The sequence below is a fragment of the Clupea harengus genome, chromosome 24 (assembly GCF_900700415.2).
Source record: "Clupea harengus chromosome 24, Ch_v2.0.2, whole genome shotgun sequence".
Lineage (NCBI taxonomy): Eukaryota > Metazoa > Chordata > Actinopteri > Clupeiformes > Clupeidae > Clupea > Clupea harengus.
The window spans coordinates 13,766,226-13,777,943 of NC_045175.1; the positions used below are offsets into that span (position 1 = coordinate 13,766,226).

At 48.8% G+C, this 11,718-nt stretch overlaps 1 protein-coding gene across 1 annotated transcript; it reads left to right on the forward strand.

The window, feature by feature from the left end:
- The first annotated feature begins 2,468 nt into the window (after positions 1–2,468).
- Positions 2,469–11,610, forward strand: si:ch211-286b5.4 (afadin- and alpha-actinin-binding protein). The gene is made up of 13 exons (XM_031562207.2): positions 2,469–2,694; positions 3,093–3,153; positions 3,407–3,507; positions 5,183–5,251; positions 5,658–5,775; positions 5,881–5,959; positions 6,165–6,285; positions 7,088–7,238; positions 8,018–8,121; positions 8,839–9,000; positions 9,339–9,447; positions 9,785–9,950; positions 10,865–11,610. Exons 2-13 carry the CDS (start codon positions 3,093–3,095, stop codon positions 10,962–10,964), a joined length of 1,341 nt encoding a protein of 446 aa, XP_031418067.1. The 5' UTR covers positions 2,469–2,694; the 3' UTR covers positions 10,965–11,610.
- Positions 11,611–11,718: the final 108 nt, after the last annotated feature.

Consider the following 11,718-nt stretch of genomic DNA (forward strand, 5'->3'; position numbering starts at 1 on the left):
TGTCCTGGTCCTGGGTGTGACAACAGACCGCGGTTTGCGACTGAGAAATGAAATGAAAAGAGAGGAGGTCATCTGGGCTCGTGGAGGTAAGAATACTAAATAATCTAACTTGAGTTTAGACCAGCAAAACAAACCAAATATGAAACCGGCTGCAATCCTCACTCTGATTGGTCAAGATGCACAGTGTATCAGTGTAGCTACCAAGTGAATCCCAGAGGTCAGCACTTTAGCCTGTGGCCTAGATAGTCAGCCAAGACCCCCTGAAAGCTCTGTGGCCTAGATAGTCAGCTAAGACCACCTGAAAGCTCTGTGGCCTAGATAGTCAGGTAGGACCACCTGAAAGCTCTGTAGCCTAGATAGTCAGCCAAGACCCCCTGAAAGCTCTGTGGCCTAGATAGTTAAGACCATCTGAAAGCTCTGTGGCCTAGATAGTCAGTTAAGACCATCTGAAAGCTCTGTGGCCTAGATAGTCAGCTAAGATCACCTGAACGCTCTGTAGCCTAGATAGTCAGCCAAGACCCCATGAACGCTCTGTGGCCTAGATAGTCAGCTAAGACCACCTAAAAGCTCTGTGGCGTAGATAGTGAGGTAGGACAACCTCAAAGCTCTGTGGCCTAGATAGTGAGGTAGGACCACCTGAACGCTCTGTGGCCTAGATAGTCAGTTAAGACCACCTGAAAGCTCTCTGGCTATAGATAGTCAGGCAGGACCACCTGAAAGCTCTGTGGCCTAGATAGTTAGGTAGGACCACCTGAAAGCTCTGTGGCCTAGAGAGTCAGCCAAGACCACCTGAAAGCTTTGTGGCCTAGATAGTCAGCCAAGACCACCTGAACGCTCTGTGGCCTAGATAGTCAGGCAGGACCAACTGAAAGCTCTGGCCTATATTGTCAGCCAAGACCACCACACTGATATTTAGGGTCGAGTTTTAAGATGTATGAGTCTCAGATTGAGTTTAGGATGGCGTGAGTCTCAGATTGAGTTTAGGATGGCTTTGAGTCTCAGATTGAGTTTAGGATGGTATGAGTCTCAGATTGAGTTTAGGATGGCATGAGTCTCAGATTGAGTTTAGGATGGCGTGAGTCTCAGATTGAGTTTAGGATGGCGTGAGTCTCAGATTGAGTGTAGGATGGCGTGAGTCTCAGATTGAGTGTAGGATGGCGTGAGTCTCAGATTGAGTGTAGGATGGCGTGAGTCTCAGATTGAGTTTAGGATGGCATGTGCAGGCAAGTATTTAATTTATTCCACAAATGGAAAATCATAATCACAAGTGGCTTTAATATACAAAGTCCAAATACAGTATGTGAGACCTTTGCCAGTTCCTGGTGTCTTTCTTTATATGTTTTGGAGTCTAGTTTATATGACGTTTACATGTGTTATCCACACATTTTTATCCAAAGAAACAGACGATTTCTCACTTTCACACGTTCTCACTCCCCGGGTGTCAAACCCATGACCTTTGTGTTGCTAACCCATGACCTTGGTGTTGCTAGCACTGGGAAAGTAATAATAATTCATTTAATTTGTAATGCACTCTTCATTCAGAAGAATCTCAGAGTGCCAACAAAGTCACATGAACACACAAATCCTGTCATGCAGAAGAGAACACTCAGTCTCCGTTTCTAATCTGAGAATCCTGCTCTACCAACAATAACGTTCTGTTTGCTGGGCTGTTGACTGTCCCCGCCGCAGTAAGAATACGGAACCTTTCCTCCCACAGTTAGAATCTAGAACCAAGTAGTCAGACTCTGAAGTAACACTCTCCTGCCAGGTCTCGCCTTTGGACAGCCTCTTGATGGGGTTCATTTTGGATTGAACGTGGGACACTACTCAACATTTTTTCTGTCTTTTATATTAAACTTGTGCTCAAAGGGACATCAAAGAGGGAACACGTAGTTTTCCTAGGTTGTGTCACTGCCTTCATTATATTCAAATAAATCAATCCTGCAGTCTATGTTCATATGGAGTAATGGTGAATATGCTGGTGAGCCTTCATGAATCCTTGTAACACTTCCCAGAGTGTGCAATGAGCCTGGCTTGCAGCATTATAATGTGCTTTGATGAAAGTCACTCACAGACACAAACACACAAAGACGAGCCGTACACACTACATCTGGTCAGTGATTCAACGCACTGTTTTTAACCACCTTCACACACACACATCTTTCAGTGATTCAACGCACTGGTTTTAACCACCTTCACACACACACACATCTTTCAGTGATTCAACGTTCTGGTTTTAACCAGCTTCACACACACACACTCTACATCTTTCAGTGATTCAACGTTCTGGTTTTACCCAGCTTCCCATTAAAGAGTTAAGTGAGTGAGTGGCAAAGGTGATCATGGGTGGACTAATCAACATGGCTGACACCTGCTTCTAAGCAGGATAGCTTCACTTCAGGAGAAACATCAGGACAACACACACAGAAGGACACAATAGGCAGATGGCTTGGTTAGTTAATTGATTGAATGATTCATTTACTGATTGATTGATTGAATACTTTATTTATTGATTACTCTCATGATTGACACCTGCGCAAAGAGAATGCCATAGTCTTGCACTGAGAGGAACCAACAGCATAGCACTTGCACACACAGACACTGAGGTATAGCTTCTCACACTTTGCTTCTAACCAGAAGACATCGCCCTCAGTTCTGAAGACAAGGAATCAGCCCTGACCCCGTATATCACAGGTAAGGAGGTGACTTGACTGTCCAGTGCCTAAAGCGTTGCAGAGTTCACATGAAAGCTCTTCGTCACGTGTGCTGAAAAGACAGAAAGAATACTCTTGGTGAAGAGGGAGGTTTTCATTAATGGGTTGTTTCTTTGTACAGTCTTTATGTGTGAGAAGCGTCCAAGAGATTTGTTCGACACTTGTCTATTTTTTTTCCTCTCGGAATGTGTTTTCTTGAGGGCAAAACCAGCTAGCATGAGGACTCCAAAAAAAAAAAAAAAAAAGAATAATTTACAGCCCAGTGCTCTAAAAGTTGCCACAGATTTGGACTTGATTCTTCGTTAGAGGCCTAATAGTGAAGGAAGTTTCGTCCCTTAATGATGACCTCACAAAGATGCTGTATTCTAATTGGTGCAGATGGCTCACAGACAGGTGCGCAGGCTGCCTATGACGCGCAGAGCGCCACAGGATGCTTCAGGTGAAATACACGTGTGTGTCAGAGTGTGCTAAGCTAACATATCTAGAGACAAGTGGGTAACCTGCAGCTCTTAGTGTCATGAACTGCCACATTTGTGTTCATTACTTTGACTCTCATGAAATAATAAATGAATATAAATAATAAATAAATAACAGTGCTGCTGAGTGTAATAATAAATACATAAATAAATATAATAAATAAATAACAGTGCTTCTGAGTGTAATAATAAATAAATATATATTATATATAACAGTACTGATGAGTGAGTCCAGCCCCCCAGTGAATGAGGCGTCCCAGAATGCACTCCTGTCCTTTCCCCGAGAGGACCGCAGAGACCGCACCACCACTCTCAGGGTACGTGTGTGTGTGTGTGTGTGTGTGTGTGTGTGTGTGTGTGTGTGTGTGTGTGTGTGTGTGTGTGTTTGAGCACGAGCACCACCACTCTCAGGGTACGTACGTGTGTGTGTGTGTGTGTGTGTGTGTGTGTGTGCACCACCACTCTCAGGGTACGTGTGTGTGTGTGTGTGTGTGTGTGTGTGAGTGAGCACCACCACTCTCAGGGTACGTGTGTGTGTGTGTGTGCACCACCACTCTCAGGGTGTGTGTGTGTGTGTGTGTGTGTGTGTGTGCACCACCACTCTCAGGGTGTGTGTGTGTGTGTGTGTGTGTGTGTGTGTGTGTGTGTGTGTGTGTGTGTGTGTGTGTGTGCACCACCACTCTCAGGGTACGTGAGTGTGTGTGTGTGTGTGTGTGTGTGTGCACCACCACTCTCAGGGTACGTGAGTGTGTGTGTGTGTGTGTGTGTGTGTGTGAGTGAGCACCACCACTCTCAGGGTACGTGTGTGTGTGTTTGAGCACCACCACTCTCAGGGTGTGTGTGTGTGTGTGTGTGTGTGCACCACCACTCTCAGGGTGTGTGTGTGTGTGTGTGTGTGTGTGTGTGTGTGTGTGCACCACCACTCTCAGGGTACGTGTGTGTGTGTGTGTGTGTGTGTGTGTGTGTGTGTGTGAGCACCACCACTCTCAGGGTACGTGTGTGTGTGTGTGTGTGTGTGTGTGTGTGTGTGTGTGTTTGAGCACGAGCACGAGCACCAACACTCTCAGGGTACGTGTGTGTGTGTGTGTGTGTTTGAGCACCACCACTCTCAGGGTACGTGTGTGTGTGTGTGTGTGTGTGTGTGTGTTTGAGCACCACCACTCTCAGGGTACGTGTGTGTGTGTGTGTGTGTTTGAGCACCACCACTCTCAGGGTACGTGTGTGTGTCTGTGTGTCTGTGTGTGTGTGTGTGTGTGTGTGTGTGTGTGTGAGCACCACCACTCTCAGGGTGTGTGTGTGTGTGTGTGTGTGTGTGTGTGTGTGTGTGTGCACCACCACTCTCAGGGTACGTGTGTGTGTGTGTGTGTGTGTGTGTGTGTGTGTGTGTGTGTGTGTGTGTGTGTGTGTGTGTGTGTTTGAGCACCACCACTCTCAGGGTACGTACATGTGTGTGTGTGTGTGTGTGTGTGTGTGTGTGTGTGTGTTTGAGCACCACCACTCTCAGGGTACGTGTGTGTGTGTGTGTGTGTGTGTGTGTCTGTGTGTGTGTGTTTGAGCACCACCACTCTCAGGGTACGTGTGTGTGTGTGTGTGTGTGTGTGTGTGTTTGAGCACCACCACTCTCAGGGTACGTGTGTGTGTGTGTGTGTTTGAGCACACCCACTCTCAGGGTACGTGTGTGTGTGTGTTTGAGCACAACCCACTCTCAGGGTACGTGTGTGTGGTTTGTTTGTGTGTGTTTGAGCGTTTTCACAGATCTCCCTGTGTGTGTGTGTGTGTTCGATAGAGAGTGGTACTGTATGTTGACAGAGATATAGCTTCAACTATGTGTGACTTAAGAGAGACGGTTCCTTAATGTCTGTCCGTCAGTGTGTGACTCTGAGCGTCCCCCTCTTGAGTGAGTGCCTCATTGAGTTTGTCAGTGGAGGTGGGTCACAGACCTCAGGTGTGTGTGTGTGTTTGTGTGTGTGATTTGTTTCATTTGTGCCACAGGAGCAGCTTGTTGAAAGGGACCAGCACGTTGCCCGGCTACAAGATGCTCTGAAGAGGGAGAGGGAAAAGGTGTGTCGCGGACAAACAGCAGCATTGGTTACACCAATCAAACAGCAGCATTGGTTACACCAATCAAACAGCAGCATTGGTTACACCAATCAAACAGCAGCATTGGTTACACCAATCAAGTGAAAATTAGGTTTTTTTGTGTGTTTGCGAAACGGATATATATATACAAAAGCAAACAAATTGGGCCCATGTTCTGATTCATTTTATTATCCCTTACAAACTGGAGTGTGTGTGTGTGTGTGTGTGTGTGTGTGTGTGTGTGTGTGTGTGTGTGTGTGTGTGTGTGTGTGTGTGTGTGTGTGTGTGTGTGTGTGTGTGTGTGTGTGTGTGTGTGTGTGTGTGTGTGTGTGTGTGTGTGTGTGTGCGTTCTCTTTCATGCTGTGGTTTTCTCTCCTCTCTCTGTCAGTGTGGGCGTCTGCAGGCTCGGTGTGGCCAGCAGGTGGCAGAGCTGAGGCGCAGAGAGCTGCAAAACAATAGACTGAAGGAGAGACTCCTCACAGACAAACACAAGGATAAGGGACCCGGTAACACACACACATACATATCTACACACACACACATACTCTTTGACGCAGGCAGGCAGCAAGGATGCCATTCACTTTACTCTGACCTCTCTCTTCCACTTGTAGCCATGGAGATGTTGAACACCCTGCCTAAGTCTCTGGCCAAGAAAGACCAAGCCCCTAGGGCCACTCACTCTGAAGGGAGGTATGACCTTTCACCTTTAGCTCTGGGAGTGTTAGATAGAAGCCCAGAGAATCTTCCACAGAGCCTGAAGTCCTGGCAGCCTAGAAACCTTAGGATGGGTTAGACATGGTGGGCATGGCTTTCTGTGTTAGTTCTTGTTTAGTTGGTATATTCATTGCTGTGTGTGTGTTTGCGTGTGTGTGTGTGTGTGTGTGTGTGTCTTCAGGAGAGAGGAGGAGGCCCTGCGTTTGATCCTGGAGAGAAGGGAGGCGGAGCTTAGGGAAGCCATGAAGCTTCGCCACGCCATCACAACCCTACTGCACACGCTCAGAACAGACATGGAGCAGGTAGCGGCGGTCTCTGTCTCTCAACTGTTGCCCTATGCATTCACAGGCCAGTTCTTATTTAGAGTGCAAGTGCCCAACATCTTCACATTCTGTTATTAAACAGATCTATAGGGGCCCAACATCTTCACATTCTGTTATTAAACAGATCTATAGGGGCCCAACATCTTCACATTCTGTTATTAAACAGATCTATAGGGGCTCTCTCGTGGACATTCTGTTATTAAACAGATCTATAGGGGCCCAACATCTTCACATTCTGTTATTAAACAGATCTATAGGGGCCCAACATCTTCACATTCTGTTATTAAACAGATCTATAGGGGCTCTCTCGTGGACATTCTGTTATTAAACAGATCTATAGGGGCTCAACATCTTCACATTCTGTTATTAAACAGATCTATAGGGGCTCTCTCGTGGACATTCTGTTATTAAACAGATCTATAGGGGCTCTCTCGTGGGCGTTCTGTTATTAAACAGATCTATAGGGGCTCTTTCGTGGGCATTCTGGTATTAAACAGATCTATAGGGGCTCTCATGTTATGAGTGATATGTAGGTAGGAGTGTTATGGTTATGCAGACTCCATCATCCTTTTAAAGACTCAATTACCCATAAGTCACACCAGTTGCTTCTGTCATTGTCTCTTCGGCTCTGTACATTGTCCCCGCCCCCCCCCCCCCCCCCACTCGCTCTCTCCCTCCCCCCGTCATTCTTCATTTGTTCCTCCTTTCTCTCTCTCTCTCTCTCTCTCTCTCCCGCTCCCCTGTTATTCTTCATTTGTTCCACCTTGTCTCGGGGCTCCAGACGCTCCGTGTCATCCTGAGTGGACAGCAGGAGGAGCCGGACAGCCAGAGGCTCGTCCAATCAGAGGTGGTGCTGGGCGATCACGTGACTGGAGGCGTGGTCAAAGAGTGGGTCAGGGTGCAGAACATGCTGAACGAGATGCATGCACAAGGTGAGGGAGAGAGAGAGGTGTGTGTGTGTGTGTGTGTGTGTGTGTGTGTGTGTGGGGCCATCCAAATGTGCCCTCGACGTGCTGCTGTGGATTACTCAAATGCTGCCACGTTAATGTTACTAGGAGGGCAAACTTCAGCCATGTTTGCCACCTCCTCAAATGCCCACCTGAAACACTTCAAGGAGTTCAGAATAAACTGCCCTAGGCCTCTCTGAGAAGTTCCCGTTGCCCTAAATAAACTGCCCTATACCTCCCTACCTAGAAGTTCCCATTGCCCTAAATATGGTGTATGGCAGATTACATGCAAGAACAGTAAGGGGTCATTAGAAGGCTATGATGAGGAGTTCTGTTCTGTTCTGATAGACGTATTTACCCTCCACCTGAGTTCAAGAGGGGGGCAGAAAACCCCAGGTCAAAGGTCAGTGAGGACCTCTCTGCCCCTTCTATTTATGACCTGCTTTGAAAGGTCAGGTCACAGCTCTTGGCGTATTTACGATCTGCTGCACTCTGACCATTGGTGGAGAGCAGAGTGTGTGTGCGCGTGTTTGTGTGTGTGTGTTTGTGTTTTTGTGTGTGCGCGTGTGTTTGTGTGTGTGTGTGTGCGCGCGTGTGTTTGTGTGTGTGTGTGTGTGTGTGTGTGCGTGTGCGTGCGCGCGCGCGTAAGAGTGTGTGGTGGAGAGCAGAGGTGCTTGATGGGTGAAGTCTGCCTGAGACATGCAGACTTAATGGTTCTGTGTGTGTGTGTGTGTGTGTGTGTGTGTGTGTGTGTGTGTGGGCAGGTAGCAGCACAGGGGGCACAGATCAGGAGAAGATAATCGTGCAGCTGGAGAAGGAGCTGAACGAGAGCCAACAGCTGATCAGACTGCAGCAGCAGCTACTGCAGGTCACACACACACACACACACACACACACACACTACTGCAGGTCACACACACACACACACACACACACACACTACTGCAGGTCACACACACAGCAGCTACTACTGCAGGTCACACACACACACACGCTACTGCAGGTCACACACACACACACGCTACTGCAGGTCACACACACACACACACACGCTACTGCAGGTCACACACACACACACACACACACTACTGCAGGTCACACACACACACACACACACACACACTACTGCAGGTCACACACACACACACACACACACACACACACGCTACTGCAGGTCACACACACACACACACACCCTACTGCAGGTCACACATACACACACCCTACTGCAGGTCACACACACACACTACTGCAGGTCACACACACACACACACACACACACACACACACACCCTACTGCAGGTCACACACACACACACACCCTACTGCAGGTCACACACACACACACACCCTACTGCAGGTCACACACACACACACACACACCCTACTGCAGGTCACACACACCCTACTGCAGGTCACACACACACACACACACACACACCCTACTGCAGGTCACACACACACACACACACACACACACCCTACTGCAGGTCACACACACACACACACCCTACTGCAGGTCACACACACACACACACAGCAGCTACTACTGCAGGTCACACATCTTCCTCATCCTCGTCTTCAGGACAGTGTGACTCCGGCTCTCCCCGCCCCCCTCACTGACTCCTACTACCTGGAAGAGTGGGAGCGGCTTCAGGAAAAGCAGGCGGAGCTTGACCGGCAGAGGCGGAGCTTCGAGAGGGAGCGGCAAGCCTTCACTGAGGCTGCCATCCGATTGGGCCACGAGGTCAGGAAGTGCGATGATGGGCGTTCCTAGGCACTACACACGTCCCTTGTGTGTCACTAAAAGAATGAGAATCAAGCACACACGGAGATGGGGGCTGCATGTAGCCACATTCCATGAACGGTTCTGTTTTAGTGTCATTTAACTCTCTATGTTTGTGTGCTTGTTTTGTTGTTGTTGTTTGTGTCGCATAACTCTGTTGTTGTTGTTGTGTGTGGAAAGAAAGCATGTTGATACAATGTGTTGATGTTCAAAATCTTATATTGTGTCACACAACTTTTGTTTGTTTGTTTGTTTGTTGGTTTGTTTGTGTCCCATAACCGTGTGTGTGTGTGGATCAGAGGTGTCAGTTTGAGCAGCAGAAGGCCTCTCTGGTGAGGCAGCAGTACCTGTTCAACTCTCCCCCCGTCAAACTCTCCCACCCTAACAGAAGGGTCAGCCCTGCCATCAGTGAGTCCACACCAGTACACCACCCTATCAGTACACCACCACACCAGTACACCACCAGTACACCACCACACCACTCAACCAGTACGCCACACCACCAGTACACCACCACACCAGTACACCACCACACCACCCAACCAGTACACCACCAGTACACCACCACACCAGTACACCAGTACACCACCAGTACACCAGTACACCACCACACCACCAGTACACCACACCAGTACACCACTACCAGAATGTCAACATTGGATTTTCATGTGTGTGATCGTATAGAGATCTCTTTTCCGGATGATCGTGTGTGTGTGTGTGTGTGTGTGTGTGTGTGTTCTTTCAGAGATCTCTCATCCTGATGATCCCATGTTCATCTCTCTGGACTCGCTCTGCCTGGCCACACCTTCCTCTACCGGCTCAGACCAGAGCCCTAGGTCACCGGGTCACCAAGAGGTCACGACCCCCAGCACCCCAGAGCTTTACTCTGCCCTCCGGCTTCCCTATCCTAGGTGAGCGACACGATGCAGTCAGAAACACACCTGGAGCTCAGTCAGAAACACACCTGACCACCTCACCATCACCTGTGCAGTTAGAAACACACCAGACCACCTCACCTGTGCAGTCAGAAACACACCTGACCACCTCACCATCACCTGTGCAGTCAGAAACACACCTGACCACCTCATCACCTGTGCAGTCAGATACACACCTGACCACCTCACCATCACCTGGAGCTCAGTCAGAAAACACACCTGACCACCTCACCCACCACCTGTGCAGTCAGAAACACACCTGACCACCTCACCCACAACCTGGAGCTCAGAAACACACCTGACCACCTCACCCACCACCTGGAGCTCAGAAACACACCTGACCACCTCACCATCACCTGTGCAGTCAGAAACACACCTGACCACCTCACCTGGAGCTCAGTCAGATACACACCTGACCACCTCACCCATCACCTGGAGCTCAGTCCAACGCTAAAGCTAGTCAAGTTCAGCCTTCTCTCCAGGATCACACGCAGAGCCTCCTCTCTCCTGCGCACACACACACACACACACACACACACACACATATATATATATATATATATATATACACATACACACACACCCTGTCTCTCCCTCACACACACAAGCACACACACACACACCCTGTCTCTCTCCCTCACACACACACACACACACACACACACACACACACACACACACAGGCTTACTTGACTGAGCTGGGTTATGTGAAACCTGGCATTATTATCCTTTGGGCTTGTCACTGCTGTCTTAAATGTCTCGGGTCGCTGGGTCTTGGGGCAAGTTTCTGCTTTATGAAGGCATCATGTTTTAACTGCTGCTGGAAATGAATTATGTGGGAGGACCAACACATGTCTTAATGGGTGTCTCTCTCTCTCTCTCTCTCTCAGGTCTGTGGGTACTCCCTCGCCCACTGAGTGCTGGAGAGAAGGGGGAACAGAGAGACCTCACCGCGCTCCACGCCGACGTGACCACGACTACTCCTTCTGACGACACACACACACCTCACCGCGCTCCACGCCGACGTGACCACGACTACTCCTTCTGACGACACACACACCTCACCGCGCTCCACGCCGACGTGACCACGACTACTCCTTCTGACGACACACACACACCTCACCGCGCTCCACGCCGACGTGACCACGACTACTCCTTCTGACGACACACACACCTCACCGCGCTCCACGCCGACGTGACCACGACTACTCCTTCTGACGACACACACACCTCACCGCGCTCCACGCCCGACGTGACCACGACTACTCCTTCTGACGACACACACCTCACCGCGCTCCACGCCCGACGTGACCACGACTACTCCTTCTGACGACACACACACCTCACCGCGCTCCACGCCCGACGTGACCACGACTACTCCTTCTGACGACACACACCTCAACACAGACACCCAACACATGCTAGCAACATACATTTTGCCATGTTGTCACACAACTACCGCCAAAATGCACTACACACACACCGCCAAAATGCACTACACACACACCGCCAAAATGCACTTACGCTCAGTATGCTCAGGCTGTTATTTCACGATTCCTTGTTTGTGATGTCATTATTTTTTTCATCTTATTATGGATAAAGTTCTTGAATAATTCGTTTTGGTAAGAGTGCTGACGAACGTTTTAAAGTGTTTGTGCCAATAAATGTTTTTCCAAATCCCATGAGTCCATTTTTCAGTGTTTATGCATACATTATTAATTAATGTGAGATTCAATTTTAATTC

Coding starts and splice junctions, on each gene's coding strand:
- si:ch211-286b5.4 (XM_031562207.2), top strand. CDS start 3,093: ATGGCTCACAGACAGGTGCGCAGGCTGCCTATGACGCGCAGAGCGCCA. Junction 5,252..5,657: donor TGAAGAGGGAGAGGGAAAAG/GTGTGTCGCGGA, acceptor TCTCTCTGTCAG/TGTGGGCGTCTGCAGGCTCG. Junction 5,776..5,880: donor ACACAAGGATAAGGGACCCG/GTAACACACACA, acceptor TTCCACTTGTAG/CCATGGAGATGTTGAACACC.